Genomic DNA, 18,663 nt, shown 5'->3' with positions numbered 1-18,663 from the left:
AGTGAGGTTGAGAAAATGAATAGCGAGATCCCCCTCCCCCATATTACCGGAGCCTGTGGCCATTGGAAGAAGCTGAACATTGTGAGATTCAGAACAGGTAAAAGGAAGACCTTCATACAATGCATAAACTATGGAATTGCTTGTTGACAACTAATTGCAACAACAGATCAGTGAAAACGGATATGGCAGCAAACAATTAGTGTGACTCTTTAGGAACACTTGTATAAGTTTATTTTTTGATGGTACATGACACTTCTGTGGCTTCGTCACATTTATAGTACAGGAAATAATTATGTTGGAAGTACAATTCAACCAATGCTAGGATGCAATATATTTGGGAGGCATGTCCCTAAATTAAGAATTTGTGGGTGGACATGATAAGGGAAATTGAAAGAATAAGAGGATGCACTTTGCCATTGGATCCTCTCATTGTTTTATATGATTACTTTAAGGATGTAGTACAACAGAAGTCAGATAATTACTCCAAAAGTCATTGTGCCCAGAGCAAGTATTTGTTACAATTGGGGACAGGGGCTAAGAACACTAACTTTAGGGAAATGGATTACTACACCATGGAATATTTTATCAATGGTTCAACTAATTAATACAGTAAGAATCATAGAGGGGAGGCAGTCTGATAACTTTCTGTGTTTTTGTTTCATAATTTATTGGTGCAATGAAGTTCAGGATAATGCAGACCCACATACTTTATTGGGATCTTTATGAAGGCTAAATGCTTTATTTGAGTTCATAATAGAAATTTAATGATAACTGTATACCCAGCCATTTTGTTTTGATATAAACCATTTCTAAATAATTTACTTATTTAAACAAACAAACAATGGAAATCACTACCACAAGATGCAATGATGGTCACCTACTTGGGTGGCTTTAAAAGGGGATTAGAAAAAAATTCATTGTCATGTTGGCTATATTATGTCACCTCTGAATGTGGACCAAGGGCAGAGCTTCTGAGAAGCTTCTGGTTGGCCACCGTGGGAGAAAGGATGCTGGACTCAATAGACCTCTGGCCTGATCCAGCAGGGCTCTTCTTATGTTTTTTTGTGTTATAATGAAATAGAATTGTGTGCAATGTTTCTGTGTGATAGACTAGCAGATGAAAAACTGGAAGCATGTTGAAAATTAGGCAGCACTCTGGTTGTGATCACTAGGAAATGTAAATTCTGTTCAATGGGGTTCCACTTTCAAGGGGATATATGCCAGGCAAAAATATTTGAATAGGATACACATCGCCAGACTGGGTTTATGGTACTGTAGGCTGTTCTATGGAGCAATAAGAAGAGTTATAACCTTTAATGTGTACAAAATGAAAGTAAATTACTTTAGTTATTTTCTAATAAAACCTCTATCATATACTCTTTCAATTAGACACTGGTTGATTTCTTCTAACACCTCTTGTCTTTCCACTGTTCTCAGTTGCCAGACTTCATAATGCTATTATCATAATGAGCGCACGTGTAAAGTATCCAACAAACATTTTATCCTGTTGGATCATGCCTAGCTTCCGCCATGTTCCATTGCACCACTAGCAGTTTAGTCCTGCTGGCCACATGACCCAGAAAGCTGTCTGTTTGCTTTCCCTTAGCCTGAAAGCAAAATGAGCACCGCAATCCCATAGTCGCCTTTGAGTGGACTTAACTGTCCTGGGGTCCTTTACCTTTTTTTTACTGCTGGTAGAGAAGCTACTGCCATTGTTCCCACTTCTGCGGATTCCTGCTTTGGTCACAGGGGAGCAACTGCTAAGCAAGGACATTTGTATGGCACCAGCATGTAGGAGGCAGGCGGCAGAGTCTGATGTAGAACCAATACCAGCAAACAGACATTTACTTCCTAGTGCTGTCTAGACAGAAGCTGCATGTGTTGCTTCTTATCCTAAATAGACAGAGAGAGAATTCTTGGAATAGTAAGTAACTCTTGGAATTCCTACTCAACACTGAGAAGAACTTGTGCTCTGTTCCATAAATGTGGATAGACAGACATCCAACAACTTAGGAGAGATAAAAAAAGAGAATAATTTCAGGAGGGTGCTTATATTAATTATATTTAAGGAAAAAATGCTGTAGACTTACAGCTCTTGTGCTAATATAGCATAACTATTATCTTATGACATTAATTTTAAGAAAATGTTTTACTATGTAACTGGATATCTTATATATTAATGATAATGTTTCCATATTTCCAATAAAAAATGAAGATGTGCATAACCTTCATGTAAGTGCAGTATCAGATACGACCCAAATTTTCACAGTACTGAAAATCCACGAACATGAATGAGGGTAGCTGTACACTAAGAAAGAACACCAAGGAAAAGTTTCTCAAATGCTCCACTCAGTGAGCAGAATGGAAGGTACAGTATGTGCTGTAGAAACATCTACATTTATTTAACTCCGTCTATTTTCATAGAACAAAATGCAGTTCCTTCAGTAGTCCTCCAAGTGTCAGTGTTGGCCAATATGACAGGCAGAGAAAGGATAGAGATCCATTGATGCTTCCTAGACTGCAGTAACTCCCATCACTGCTAGTCAGATCAGGCCAACTGAATAGCACACTGACAGGGAACTCTTTCAGAGAAGGAAAAATCTCCTTTGCTTTGCACAAGTATAAGAACAAGGGCAGTTTATTCTTCCTCAGTGATACCTCATGTTGTTTCCTTCATCATTGTGAGAGCCTGAGGATAGGAAACTGAGAAAAGGAAGCAGCCTGTTTTTGAGAGAACCAGCCAGATGGAGAGAAGGCACACAGGGAATGGCAGGGCACTGACAAGGCAAGTACAGCTTCTCTCTCTCTTGTCTTTTACCTGTTGGGCTGCATCAGAGCAAATTCATTATTCAACCCCTGAGGAGATGGCAAAGGGTTCAGTTGTGGGGAACCTCGCCAAGGACCTGGGACTGAGCACCAAAGAACTAAAACATCGCAATCTGCACACTGTCTCTGTGGCTAAAATGCAGCATTTCAGTATCGCTGCAGAGAATGGAAACCTCTATGTAAATGACAGGATTGATAGGGAGGGGATATGTGGCAAAAATCCAAATTGCTTTGTTAATTTTGAAGTTGTGGTGGAAAACCCTTTGAATATTTTTCATGTACTAGTGGAAATCCAGGATGTTAATGATAATGCGCCCCAATTCCTCAATGATAATATCAACTTGGAGGCAGGCGAACAAACTTTGCCAGGCACCCGATTTCTCCTTGGGAAAGCAGAAGATCCTGACATTGGGATGAACTCTCTCCAGGATTACCAGCTGAGCTCCAACCAGTATTTCACTTTGGAAGTTAGAGAGAGAAAAGATGGAAATAAATATGCAGAACTGGTGCTAAGTAAACCTTTGGATCGGGAAGAAGATCAGACACTTCACTTAGTTCTTACTGCTATGGATGGGGGTGAGCCTAGAAAAACTGGAACAGCCCAGATACGGATTAATATCACTGATGCCAATGATAATGCTCCCATTTTCACTCAAGAAGTGTACAAGGTCAGCTTATCTGAAAATGTTCCTGTTGGGTCACTTGTGCTCCAGGTTGCAGCCTCTGATGAGGATGAAGGTTTATATGCCCAAATCAGGTATCATTTAAGCAACATACCAGCTACTGCTGAACAGAAATTCATGCTGGATCCCATCAGTGGCACAATCACTCTACTGGAGCAACTGGATTTTGAGGCCAATGATGAATATACTATGACAGTTGCTGCAAAAGATGGTGGAGGATTGGTGACACATTCTAATATTGAGATAAGGGTACACGATGAGAATGATAATGCCCCAGAGGTGACTTTAGCCTCCATGTTCAGCCCAGTTCCTGAAGATTCTCTGCCAGGAACAGTCATTGCTCTGATCAATGTGAATGACAAAGATAGTGGAGATAATGGAAAGGTTACTTGCTACTTACAAGATGATTTACCCTTCAAAGTATTTCCCTCATCTAACAATTACTTCAAGCTCCAGACAGACAGTCCTTTGGACAGAGAAATAGCTCCTGCATATAATATTACAATCACAGCCACTGACAGAGGAACTCCACCTCTTTCCACACACAAAACAATTTCACTACAGATCTCAGATATCAATGATAATGCCCCTACATTTCAGAGATCATCTTACAACACCTACGTGCCTGAAAACAATCCTTCAGGTGCCTCCATTTTCACCATCAAAGCCTCTGATCCTGATATGGACCAGAACTCACGGATCACATACTCCATCCTCAACAGCAACATTGAGGAGCTTCCCATCTCTTCCTATATCTCCATTAATTCTGAGACCGGCACCATCTATGCCCAGAGATCCTTTGACTATGAACAATTCAGAGAGTTCAAGCTGCAAGTGAAGGCCCAAGATGGGGGTTCTCCCCCTCTCAGCACCAATGTGACCGTCAGGGTGTTTGTTCTTGATCGGAATGATAACAGCCCTCGTATCCTGTCCCCCTCACAAGAAGCCAAGGGCTCAGCCTTGTTTGAGATGGTGCCTCGTTCGGCCGAGGCAGATTATCTTGTCACCAAGGTGGTGGCCGTGGATGCAGATTCTGGACACAACGCCTGGCTCTCCTACCACCTGACACAGGCCACTGAGCCTGCACTCTTCACGGTTGGTTCTCATACTGGAGAGATCAGGACCGCCAGGGCCTTTGTGGAGAGAGATGCTGTGAAACAGAGACTGGTCGTCATGGTGAAGGATAATGGGCAGCCGTCTCTCTCGGCCACCATTACTCTGAACCTGGTGTTTGCTGAGAACTTTCAGGAGGCCCTTCCGGAAATGAAGAGCCAGCCCAGCAGCTCGGAGTATCAGTCTGACCTGCAGTTCTACTTGGTGCTGGCCTTAGCTGTGATCTCCTTCTTGTTCCTCTTGACTGTCATTCTGGCCGTTACCATGAAGCTCCGTCAATCAGGGCATCCCAGGTTCCTACAGTGCTTTGGTCCTGTTCCCCATTCCAAGAATGGGGCCATCTTCCCACCCAACTTTGAAGATGGGACTTTGCCCTATTCCTACCAGCTGTGTCTGTCTTCTGAGACCAGGAAGAATGAGTTTGCCTTCCTGACACCCAATGTTCAGATGGTAGACCATATTATTGGCAGTGAGAAACCTGCTGTGCCTTTTACAGGCAACAGCGGAAACAATTTTCATTCTGAGATGGCTAACGGTGAAGAGGTAAGATTTGTTCTCTGCAGTTACATGTGTGGTACGCTCTGTTGTTTACCATTAAGTGACATTGCAATACAACCTTTTATACTGCATGTGTACCTGCCTTTTTGAATCTTTAGTTAGTTTTTCATTTAGAAATCAATAGGCAGGGCTTTATTTCATTTTTTAATGTTCATTTTAATTATTTGTTATCTTTCTATACTGTCTTTCATCCAAAGATCAAATGGCAGCTTGCAATATAAAAGCCCTCATGAATGATCATCTTTCCTATATATTCTAAGTAGCTGTGACTAATGCAAGTAGCTATTTCGTAGTCAGTTGGGGTATTCCATATTCTGTTTTGTTTTGTTTTATATTGACAGTTCAGTCCCAAAAATTGTTGTGCATGTTCTCAATGCTGCCTCTGTGGACAGTTGGGAAAAACATTGTACAAAGTACTTTTACATCATAGTTCAGATCTAGAATTTCCCTGTTTCATTTAACAGTGCAGATTGGATTTCACCGATCAAATTGTTGGTATTTAATTGAACATTGGATGCAATGCTTAGCCCATTGTTTTAATGTAGGAGGTCATGTGTAATGTGGATGAACCTTTTTATGTGTATCTTTGAACTCCACAGATGATGCTTTTGCTTTAATCTTTTGGAGGTGTAAATTGTGCAGCATGTTCTCAATGCTGCCTCTGTGGACAGTTGGGATGGGCATGGTAGCATCACTCTCTAGGCCTCTGTTTTGGCATGGCAATATCTGGCCTTCTCCTTCTAGCTTCAAACAAGGCAGGATCTATCAGTTCCCAGTTGGGGCTGAATGGCAGGGGCATAGGAAGGGGAGGCGATGGGGGCGCACCGCCCCGGGCAGCGTGATCCCGAGGGTGCCATCGCAGCTGCCTCCCCGCCCGTGCTGGGTGCCCTGCCCCCACAGGTGGCGGTCCCCACCCCAGAATGTGTGCCACGCCCCAAAACGCAGGACACGCCCCCAGAATGCACGCCAGCCCCGCCACCGCCTGTTCTCCGCCCCCGGTGCCGGAGCATGAAGCTCCGCCACTGCTGAATGGTAGTATTTTGTTCTTGTTCATAAACTGGACGAATGAGAGGGTGCATGACAGGAGCTTTCTCATCTACTATGTCAGTCAATAATTAAAGACTGGCTACATTTGCACCCCATCCATTCTTTTTAAATGTGCCACAACTGGCAAGTGCTATGTAGGTTAGAAAGCATAAGGAACCTATAGTGAGCGGCCCAAGACCTGAAAGGAGAGTTACTCAAACCAACTTTCATGGCATTCTTACTAGTTTGGGGGAATCTGGTGTTGGCAATTACTCGTCTGTATTGATGACCTCATTGACTGTGGCACTTACTGGCTCAGGGATGATGATACCTAAAGGTCCTCATTTGCACTCCGTGGAGCTGGGGGGGGGCACTGAAAAGCAAAGTCCCTGGGGGTTGGGCATCAAGGGAGAAACGTCATCCTACTTCTGAGGCAGTTAATCTGTCTTTGGTCCCCACCATGCACACAGGCACTATGGCAGTGGCCACATCCTGGGATATGACTTTGGCTGACTAGCTAAAGCAAGTGAGGGTCGCTGATGGGTCTCGAACCCTCAGTGAGTTAGGGACTTTCTCTGCACGTGAAGACCAGCTCTGGAGGACTGAGCAGAGAAAACTAATAGTGGGTTCAGCAATAAAGAAGGTGGTTACTGCACATGGCGTAGAGGGAAGTGAGCGGCAGATCACTTCCTCTTCAACCTGTGAAGGTAACACATTTAGGGGAAGGAAAACTCTGATCCTAAACCTCTGCTGCCTTGCAGGCTATCTTCATGAGAAGAGAAAGCTAAGTAGTGCACCCTACACAAATCTAGAGTTTAGTCCATAAGAGTTTTTGATGTCATCTGTTAAAAATTTATAATTAATCCTTGTTTGTGTAACAATCTAGTGAGCAATTGTTGGTATCTGTTATGTCTAAGTTAAACTCCACCCCTAAAAGCTGAGCGATTTTGTTGTTGTCTCCCAGCTTGTTGAGATAAGACGTCTGCTGTTTCTCTCTCTCTCATCACAATTCATCCTGTAGATTGTTTCTGCATGAATGAAACATTTGAACTCCAGAAACTGAAAGTGATTATTCCAATCTGATTCATGCTGAAAGGTCTGCTAACAATGGGCAAGTATGCACCAGCAGAGTAGCACTAGCATCACTTTGTGGGTGGAAACCAGTGAAGGCTGGCCAGGCCGTGCAGAGGAAGTTAACGTGTGTGTGTGTGTGTGTGTGTGTGTGTGTGTGTGTGTGTGTGTGTTTCAAGCTGCATACTCAGGATCCCTTACATATTGGCCTACAAAAAACCTATAATGTTATTGTTCTGTGTAAAGAAGAGGGTGATGAGCCATACCTGTGAGACTGTGAAGTAGATGTGCAAGGTCAGAAACACACATCCCACAGTAGATTAAATTAACACTAGAAATCAGAAAGCTATCTACCATGACTGAATTACTGGAGCACATGGGTGTGGGTGGGTGGGGGGAAACAATGGCAAAGTTGAGAGCTGCTAAATAAATCTATTGAAGGGGATGTCTACACAAATAGACCAATAATTCGAGCACTAATACGGAGCGAGATGACAAAAATAAGCATGAGATGTGGGACTAATTTCAGCGATAAGCGATGTAATACAAGATGCCTCCTTAGGATATCTACTCGAACACAGGATGATACCTACATCTAAAAGCAGACATTCTTCTGTCTAAGGTTCATGTGAAGGCCTAACTATAGGCAATAATATATTAGCTTGGAAATAATTGTAGACATCTCGATCAACGTAGAGTAAAAAATAAACCTGCAACATATCAAGATTGGTGTGTGTGTGTGTGTGAAAGCTATTAAAGAGGGTTCACATACTGTATTCTGTTTAAAAGCCTGCCTTGAGCCATCACATATAATCACCAACAGAGATGCATTTGGGGAGAAAAATCACTGGGAAAAGATTGCAGTTCTCTGTTTCAGACTCACAGTGTCACTGTTGGACAAGGCGGCAATCCAAGGGCAGCTGAAGTTCCACTGATGCTTTCTGCAGAGAGATTTCTTTGTCCCAAACGGCAGATCGGGTATACCAGCAGATGCTGGAAAGAAACATTTCGGCTGAAAAGGAAAACACTACAGCATATACAAATTAAGCCAAAGAATCCAGTTCTTTTTTTAACTGGGGGGGGGGATCTCCTATCTTGGTGGAAATCTGAACTCCTGTGCTCATCAAAGAGAAGAGGAAAATGAAGAGGAGAGGAATCCTTCATGGAGAGAGCTTGCAAACACCAGGAAGGCATATGAACCTTCTGATATTATCATCTTTGTTTTGTGGAGCAGTTTTGGAAGAGGTTCACTATTCCATCCCTGAGGAGAGGGCAAAGGGGTCTTTGGTGGGAAATCTTGCCAAGGATTTGGGACTAAATGCCAGAGACCTGAAGAACAGAAACCTGCATATCATTTCTGAAGGTAAAAAGCCATATTTAACTCTCAATGCTGAAAATGGAAACCTGTACGTGAATGAGAGGATAGATCGAGAGGAAATATGTGGGGAGAGGACACACTGCATTATTGATTTTGAAGCTGTGATTGAAAAGCCATTGAATGTTTTCCATGTAAGTGTAGCAATCCAAGATATTAATGATAATGCGCCACAATTCCTAGAAGTCAATATTAGACTTGAAATAATCGAATCCACATTGCCAGGTGCTAGATTTCCACTTGGGAAAGCTGAAGATCCTGATATTGACATTAATTCTCTCCAGAATTATCAGTTAAGCCTAAATCAGTTCTTTATATTAGAAATTCAGCATAGTCTGGATGGCCATAAATATGCGGAATTGGTGCTGCAAAAATCTTTGGATCGGGAGAGTGATCACTCCCTACAGTTGATCCTTACGGCCTTGGATGGGGGTGAACCCAAAAAAACAGGGACTGCCCAGATATGGATTAATGTCACAGATGCCAATGACAACCCACCAGTTTTCACTCAAGAGGTTTATACAGTTAGCCTGAGGGAAAATTCCCCTGTGGGGTCCCCCATACTCCAAGTAAAAGCCTCTGATAGGGATGAAGGTACAAATAGTCAGATAAGTTACACATTCAGTAAAGTCCCAGAAAAAGTATTCCAGAAATTTAGACTAGATCCACAAAGTGGAACAATTACAATTAAGGAGACCCTTGACTTTGAGGAAACAGAGAAGTACACTATGAAAGTTGAAGCAAGAGATGGAGGAGGATTAGCAGCTCATTGTAATGTTGATATAAAGATTATGGATGAGAATGACAATGCTCCAGAGATCATTCTGGCCTCCTTATCTAGTCCAATTCCCGAAGACTCTGCTTCTGGAACACTAATTGCTCTCATCAATGTAAAGGATAAAGATTCTGGAGAAAATGGAAAAATTACATGCCATCTACAAGGTAATGTACCATTTAAAATAGTGTCAGCTTCAAGAAACTACTATAAAGTCCTCACAGACAGTCCTTTGGACAGAGAAAAAGCCTCAGGATACAACATCACAATCACAGCCACCGACAAAGGTAGCCCCCCTCTCTCCTCCAACAAAACCATCTCCCTGCAGATTTCAGACATCAATGACAACCCCCCTGCCTTTGAAAAATCAACCTACAGTGTCTTTGTGCCTGAAAACAATCCCTCAGGTGCCTCCATTTTCTCCATCAAAGCCTCGGACCCAGATCTGGACCGCAACTCACGTATCACTTACTCCATCCTCAACAGCAACATGGAGGAGCTGCCTCTCTCCTCTTATGTCTCCATCAACTCTGAGACGGGAACTATCTATGCACAGCGCTCCTTTGACTATGAGCAATTCAGGGAGTTTCAGATCCAAGTGAAGGCCCAAGATGGCGGCTCTCCCTCTCTCAGCAACACCACCACCGTGTGGGTGTACATTTTGGATCAGAACGATAACAGCCCTCGCGTTCTGTATCCTCTCCCGGGTGCTGAGGGCTCTGCCTTGTTTGAGATGGTTCCTCATTCGGCAGAGCCAGGCTACCTAGTGACCAAAGTGGTGGCTGTGGACGCGGACTCTGGGCACAATGCCTGGCTCTCCTACCAAGTGCTGCAGGCCACGGAGCCGGCCCTCTTCACCATTGGGACCCACACGGGAGAGATCAGGACATCACGAGTCCTTCTGGAGAAAGATGCTGTGAAGCAGAAGCTGGTCATCTTGGTGAAGGACAATGGGAAGTCTCCGCTTTCAGCTACTGTGGTCCTCAACCTTGTGGTTGCCGAGAACTTCCAAGAGGCACTTCCGGAAATGACTAAGCAGTCCAGTGACACAGAGCATCATTCTGACCTACAATTTTACTTGGTGCTGGCTTTGGCACTGATCTCATTTTTATTCCTCCTGACGGTGATACTGGTCATTGTCATGAAACTTCGACAATCAGGAAATCCCAAATTATTCCAATGCTTCGAACCTAATGCTTTTTCTAAGGCGCAGGTCATATTTCCACCAAACTATGAAGAAGGAACTTTACCTTATTCCTACCAACTCTGCCTATCGTCAGAGATGAGGAAAGAGGAGATCTCTTTTCCGAAACCCCATATCCAGGGGGCAGAAAACTTGCTATGCAATGATAGCTGCTCTCAGGTGGTTCTTGTGGATGGCAACATTGGGGATGCCAATGGCAAAGAGGAGGTTGGTGAGCAGGTAAGCTTTGCTTTCAGAACTGTGATGTTGGCACCACAACCATGCTCCTTGTATGAGCAAAACTAGTATTTTTATTTGTCTTCATCTTAATTGCCTGATTTACTAAATGAGAGAACTTTTATAAAAAATCAAATTATATTACCGTACTAGCACCAGATGTTCAGACTTTAGAAAACTTTTTTTACAAGCAGTCTACAAATTGCAATGACAGAAGCAACTTCAATGCTGAGGTTGAAAATGATGTTCAAGTGAGTCTTCAGGAATTATGGAATTTATATGCTATTCTATGTTCTACTATTTTTCTTCCTGTAGATTATTAAAATATGACTATCATTATATACAGTAGTTATTTTTAGTTCCTCCTTGAGGTTAAATATGTGGAGTTGTACTTTGTTCATTCACATAGTTTATTCATCCTGTTGTGATTCGGGTTAACTAAAAAATGTATACTGTAAAACATGAATGCTTCCCATTTGTTCATAGTAGATCTTTTGGACTGTTTTGAACTTCTCTGGAGGATTTACGTAGAAAGAACTTGTATGAAATGCAGAATGCTCAGATAAGGGCAACTAAGATGGTCAAGTGGATGGAACAGCTTCTTTATTCAGAACAATGCTTAACGATATTTAGTTTATATCAAAGACAAGGGAGAAGTGATATGAGAGAGCTCATATTTCAATCACATCTACAGTGCCACATTTCACAGTACAGCAAGTAATTTAAGTGAGAGATGCAAGGCAACCAATGCTAGGATGCAACATTTTTGTGGGGCATGTCCTGAAATGAAAGGTTCCAGGTGGATATAATAAGGGTACACTATAATAACAGGATACACTATATCAATGTTATTCTGATTGTTTTATTCAGTTGTATTAAGGGTTTAATACTAGCAGAGGATTAGTCCAAGACTTATTAACTATAGCAAGAACAACTATTTGGTATACGTTGAGTGGAGTGTGTGGTTAAGAACACCAGCTTTACAGGAGTGGATTATTAGAGTATGGGGTATTTTATCTATGCTTAAACTACTGAATATGGTAAGAGTCAGAGTGGGGAGACTGATAATATTGTGGTGGAAAAACAGAATATTTTCATACTTAATTTGTGCAATAAGTTTAGAAACTTTATAAATCGGTATGCTTTCTGTGAGTGTATAATATAAAACTATAGAAACTTGTATCCAGCCATTATTTTTATTTATAGAGAACAATCACACATACTTTACGCATTTTAATAAATAAATGACTTATGGGAATTGCTCCCATGAAAAGCAGTGATGGCCACTAACTTGGATGTCTTATAGACAACTTCAAGGTGGCCGCAGGTCATGCTGACTAAATCCCGTCAAGTACTAGAAGCAGGATGCCTCCAAATGCCACAGTGGGAGACATGTTGCTTAACAAGAAAGGCCTTGGGTCTGATCCAGAAGGCCTCTTCTTATGTTGTTACATTTTAATGAAAGGAATTGTGTGCTCTGATGTTGTGTGATAGACTGACAGACAAAGGACTATAAGCATGTTAAAGTGAGGCAATGATCTGCTGATGATCCCTTGGGTGTGTAGCTTCCATTCAACTGGGTTCAATTTCAGCGGGATATACTTCAAGGCAAAAATGTTTTCAATAGGCTGTATATCTCCAGACTGGGTTTAGGGTTTTGTGAGCTGTTATATTCAGCAATCAGAGGAGCTGTTACTTTAATGTGTACAAACTGAAAGCCAATCACTTGAAATTTGCTAAAGGGAAAGTACTGTACATTGAACAACATGGTTTTCCTTGCAGTTGCTTCAGTAGCCCTCCAAGTGTCAGTGTTGGCCAGTATGATAGCCAGAGAGAGGATAGAGATCCATTGATGCTTCCTAGACTGCAGTAACTCCCATCACTGCTAGTCAGATCAAGCCAACTGAATAACACAGAGAAAGGGAACTCTTGCAGAGAAGGAAAAATATCTTTTGCTTTGCCCAAATATAAGAACAAGGGCAGTTTATTCTTCCTCAGTGACACCTCATGTTGTTTCCTTCATCATTGTGAGAGCCTGAGCATAGGAAACTGAGAAAAGGAAGCAGCCTGTTTTTGAGAGAACCAGCCAGATGGAGAGAAGGCACACAGGGAATGGCAGGGCACTGACAAGGCAAGTACTGCTTCTCTCTCTCTTGTCTTTTACCTGTTGGGCTGCATCAGAGCAGATTCATTATTCAACCCCTGAGGAGATGGCAAAGGGTTCAGTTGTGGGGAACCTCGCCAAGGACCTGGGACTGAGCACCAAAGAACTAAAACACCGCAATCTGCACACTGTCTCTGTGGCTAAAATGCAGCATTTCAGTATCGCTGCAGAGAATGGAAACCTCTATGTAAATGACAGGATTGATAGGGAGGGGATATGTGGCAAAAATCCAAATTGCTTTGTTAATTTTGAAGTTGTGGTGGAAAACCCTTTGAATATTTTTCATGTACTAGTGGAAATCAAGGATGTTAATGATAATGCACCCCAATTCCTGAATAGCAATATCAATTTAGAGATCCTTGAATCCACTCTGCTAGGCACACAATTTCTCCTTGGGAAAGCGGAAGATCCTGATATTGGGATGAACTCTCTCCAGGATTACCAGCTGAGCTCCAACCAGTATTTCTCTTTGGAAGTCAGAGAGAGAAAAGATGGAAATAAATATGCAGAACTGGTGCTACAGAACACTCTTGATCGAGAAAGTGAACAGACCCTTCACTTGGTTCTTACCGCTATGGATGGGGGTGAGCCTAGAAAAACTGGGACTGCCCAAATATGGATTAATGTCACAGATGCCAATGACAACCCACCTGTTTTCACTCAAGTGGTTTACAAGGTCAGCTTATCTGAAAATGTTCCTGTTGGGTCACTTGTGCTCCAGGTTGCAGCCTCTGATAAGGATGAAGGTTTATATGCCCAAATCAGGTATCATTTTAGCAACATACCAGCAACTGCCGAACGGAAATTCAAGCTGGATCCCATCAGTGGCACAATCATTCTACTGGAGCAACTGGATTTTGAGGCCAATGATGAATATACTATGACAGTTGCTGCAAAAGATGGAGGTGGATTGATGACACATTCTAACATTGAGATAAGGGTTCATGATGAGAATGATAATGCCCCAGATGTGACTTTAGCCTCCATGTTCAGCCCAGTTCCTGAAGATTCTCTGCCCGGAACTGTAATTGCTCTGATCAATGTGAATGACAAAGATAGTGGTGATAATGGAAAGGTTACTTGCTACTTAAACGATGATTTACCCTTCAAAATTCTTCCCTCATCTAACAATTACTTCAAGCTCCAGACAGACAGTCTCCTGGACAGAGAAATAGCTCCAGCATATAATATTACAATCACAGCCACTGACAATGGAACACCACCATTGAACACCCATAAAGCAATCTTCCTACAGATATCTGATATAAATGATAATGCCCCTACTTTTCAGAGATCATCCTACAACATCTACGTGCCAGAAAACAATCCTTCAGGTGCCTCCATTTTCACTATCAAAGCCTCTGATCCCGATGTGAACCAGAACTCACGGATCACGTACTCCATCCTCAACAGCAACATGGAGGAGCTTCCCATCTCCTCCTATATCTCCATTAATTCAGAGACCGGCACCATCTATGCCCAGAGATCCTTTGACTATGAACAATTCAGAGAGTTCAAGCTGCAAGTGAAGGCCCAAGATGGGGGTTCTCCCCCTCTCAGCAGCAATGTCACCGTCAGGGTGTTTGTTCTCGATCGGAATGATAACAGCCCTCGTATCCTGTCCCCCTCACAAGAAGCCAAGGGCTCGGCCTTGTTTGAGATGGTGCCTCGTTCGGCCGAGGCAGATTATCTTGTCACCAAGGTGGTGGCCGTGGATGCAGATTCTGGACACAACGCCTGGCTCTCCTACCACATGACTCAGGCCACTGAGCCGGCACTCTTCATGGTTGGTTCTCATACTGGAGAGATCAGGACCGCCAGGGCCTTTGTGGAGAGAGACGCTGTGAAACAGAGACTGGTCATCATGGTGAAGGATAACGGGCAGCCGTCTCTCTCGGCCACCATTACTCTGAACCTGGTGTTTGCTGAGAACTTTCAGGAGGCCCTTCCAGAAATGAAGAGCCAGCCCAGCAACTCGGAGTATCAGTCTGACCTGCAGTTCTACTTGGTGCTGGCCTTAGCTGTGATCTCCTTCTTGTTCCTCTTGACTGTCATTCTGGCCGTTACCATGAAGCTCCGTCAATCAGGGCATCCCAGGTTCCTACAGTGCTTTGGTCCTGTTCCCCATTCCAAGAATGGGGCCATCTTCCCACCCAACTTTGAAGATGGGACTTTGCCCTATTCCTACCAGCTGTGTCTGTCTTCTGAGACCAGGAAGAATGAGTTTGCCTTCCTGACACCCAATGTTCAGATGGTAGACCATATTCTTGGCAGTGAGAAATCTTCTGTGCCTTTTACAGGCAACAGTGGAAACAATTTAATTTCAGAAATGGCTAATGGTGAAGAGGTAAGTTTTGTTCTCTGCAGTTACATGTGTGGTACACTCTGTAGTTCCTTAGCTTTAGTGACATTGCAATACAACCTTTTATACTGCATGTGTACCTGCCGTTTTCGGTCTTTAATTAGTTTTCCATCTAGAAATCTAGGGGGGGGGCTTTATTTCATTTTTTATGTTCATTTTAATTATTTATTAGCTTTCTATACTGCCTTTCAGCCCAAGATCACATGGCAGCTTACAATATAAAAGCCCTCTTGAATTATCATCTTTCCTATATATACTAAGTAGCTGAGGCTAAACCACCTGGTGCAAGTAGCTATTTTATAGTCAGTTGGAGTATTCCATTTTCTGTTACGTTTCGTTTTGCTTTATATTGACAGTTCAATCCCAAGAATATCTACCCAGTAGTTGTATTGAATTGAATGAGACTTACTCCCAAGGTAGATGGCTTATGATTTCAGCTTTGGTGCTTAAATAGATTGAATATTAAATTATATAAAATGATGTTTTTCTGCTCATTTAATGGTACAGGGTTTGGAGTGTGCCAGTGTTTTTACTACATAATCAAGGAGGTACACTTCTTTCTATTGGCAGAAAATATCATCAGTGATATGCATACTTTTGATTATAAGTACATACTACTTTCAGAGGGTTTTGTAATTTTTTGTTATTTGTTTTGCGTGTGCATTCTTCAACATTTGACACAATAATTGTGTGTTAATAGTCAAGGTATACTGAATTGTCCACACATCATTCTTCATTATTAGTTGTGTTGCCTACCCAGTGTTATTGCATTTTTGAAGAAAATTGCTGTCATTGTCATAGTCCTTAGCACAGAGTGAGGTAACAAAATTTAAATTAGGTAACAAAATTTACATAAACTTGCGTGAAAAATTTCACTGCTTGCTAGTTAAACTTTTGCCATTTGGAGGGGCACTCTTGCACTATAGCACGATGAAAGCAGGACAAAGAATAAACCAGAACATTGGCGTCATAAAAAGTTGAAGGATTTCAGCAGGAAGATATGGGACACTCACTCACATGAGTCACAAAGCAGCTTACGTACCATAAATAATAACATATTCGAGCATCACAACCACAATATAAGTTATATAAAATAATTAACAAATTATCAGTAAAACAAACGCCTTCTATAAAACACTATTACTAAACAACTTTTAAAATAGGCTAAACAGCACAGCCACAAGAAAAGTCATATTATAAAATTCACAAAGGATTACAGCACTTATAGTCCACAATACAGTATCAACAACATTAATTAAGAACCAAAAACAAAATAAGCATTCATAAAACATGATGAAGTCACAATAAAAATGACATGCAGGGGGGCTTATGATTTACTTCAATCTCCCTAAAGCTTGGCTAATAATGAATTTCCTCTTTTCAAGATTTGTTCATTTGTTGGGGGGTATACACACACACACACACACACACACACACACACACACACCTTGTGTAAAGTACGTTGTGACTTGATGATCTAAATACCTTGTGGTATTTTGGCATCAATTTGACTCAAGAATGGACAACTACAACATTCACCCAGTTATTACAATATAGGGTATCATTTTTAACCAGTAGTGAGCTGTAGCAACCTGGATTTATGGTGTAAACTGATTTTAATCTAGTACTAGGCTGCTTATGGACAGGGGTGGTGCTGTGGTCTAAACCACAGAGCCTAGGGCTTGCGAATCAGAAGGTCGGTGTTTCGAATCCCCACGACGGGGTGAGCTCCCGTTGTTCGGTCCCTGCTCCTGCCCACCTAGCAGTTCGAAAGCACGTCAAAGTGCAAGTAGATAAATAGAAATAGGTACCGCTCTGGCGGGAAGGTAAGTGGCATTTCCGTGCGCTGCTCTGGTTCGCAAGAAGCAGCTTTGTCATGCTGGCCACATGACCCGGAAGCTGTCTGCGGACAAATGTCAGCTCCCTCAGCCTATAGAGCGAATTGAGCATGCAACCCCAGAGTCGTCCGCGATTGGACCTAATGGTCAGGGGTACCTTTACCTTTAGGCTGCTTATACATACATGCATGCATACATGGTGGTTCATAGAGTTTCCCTGTTCCATTCAATATCACAAATTGGATTCCTCTCCTTAAATTGTTGGCATTTAATTGAACATTGGCTGCAATGTGTAACCCATTATTTTAATACAGGATTTTATCTGTAACGTGGATGCAACCTTTTTATGTACATCTTTGAGCTCCACAGAAGATGCATTTGCTTTAATCTTTTGGAGATGTAAATTGTGGTGCATATTCCCAATGCTGCCTCCGTGGAAAGTTGGAAAAAACATTGTACAAAGTACTTTGACATCATGGTTCAGATCTAAAGTTTCCCAGTTTCTTTTAACAGTGCGGATTGGATTTCACTGATCAAATTGATATTTAATTGAGCGTTGTTTTAATGTAGGAAATCATGTGTAATGGGGATGCAACCTTTCTAAGTGTATCTTTGAACTTTTTCTCAATGCTGCCTTGGTGGACAGTTGGGAAAGGCATGGTGACACCATTCTCTAGACCTCTGTTTTGGCATGGCAGTATTTGGCCTTCTCCTTCTAGCTTCAAACAAGGCAGGATCTATCAGTTCCCAATTGGGGCTAAATGGTAGTATTTTGTTCTTGTTGCTAAATTGGCTGAATGAGAGGGTGCATGACAGGAGCTTTCTCATCTGCTAGGCAGTCAATAATTAAAGACTGGCTGTATTTGGACCCCAGCCATTCTTTTTAAATGTGCCACAACTGGCCGGTGCTATGTAGGTTAGAAAGCATAAGGATCCTGTAGTGAGTGGCCCAATTCCTGAAAGGAGAGTTACCCAAACCAACCTTCATGGCATTCTTACTAGTTTGGATGAATCTGGTGATGGCAATTACTCGTCTGCACTGATGACCTCATTGACTGTGGCACTTACTGGCTCAGGGATGATGATACCTAAAGGTCCTCATTTGCACTCAGTGGAGCTGGGGGGGCACTGAAAAGCAAAGCCCCTGGGGTGGGTATCAAGGGAGAAACATCATCCTACTTCTGAGGTAGTTTGTCTGTCTTTGGTCCCCACCATGCACACAGGCACTATGGCAGTGGCCACATCCTGGGGTATGACTTTGACTGACTGGCTAAAGCAAGTGAGGGTAGCTGATGGGTCTCGAACCCTCAGTGAGTTAGGGACTTTCTCTGCATGTGAAGACCAGCTCTGGAGGACTGAGCAGAGAAAACCAATAGTGTGTCCAGCAGTCAAGAAGGTGGTTTCTGCACGTGCTGTAGAGAGACGTGAGCGACAGATCACTTCCTCTTCAAC

General features: G+C 42.4%; 1 protein-coding gene across 16 annotated transcripts in view; it reads left to right on the top strand.

Annotated features, from left to right (window-relative positions):
- The window catches only part of LOC118079302 (protocadherin gamma-C5), a 269,776-nt gene that overhangs the window by 137,796 nt on the left and 113,317 nt on the right, over nucleotides 1-18,663 (top strand). The window contains exon 1 of one of the 16 annotated variants that reach the window (XM_035103381.2): nucleotides 2,737-5,165. The exons of the other annotated variants lie outside the window; for them this stretch is intronic. Within the exon in view, the coding sequence (XP_034959272.2) occupies nucleotides 2,745-5,165 (2,421 nt within the window). The 5' untranslated portion in view covers nucleotides 2,737-2,744. Of the gene's footprint in view, nucleotides 1-2,736; nucleotides 5,166-18,663 lie in introns of those variants that run through there. 16 annotated transcript variants of the gene reach the window in all.

This window comes from Zootoca vivipara, chromosome 8 (assembly GCF_963506605.1).
Source record: "Zootoca vivipara chromosome 8, rZooViv1.1, whole genome shotgun sequence".
Classification (NCBI taxonomy): Eukaryota; Metazoa; Chordata; class Lepidosauria; order Squamata; family Lacertidae; genus Zootoca; species Zootoca vivipara.
This window is presented reverse-complemented; position numbering and strand designations above follow the sequence as displayed.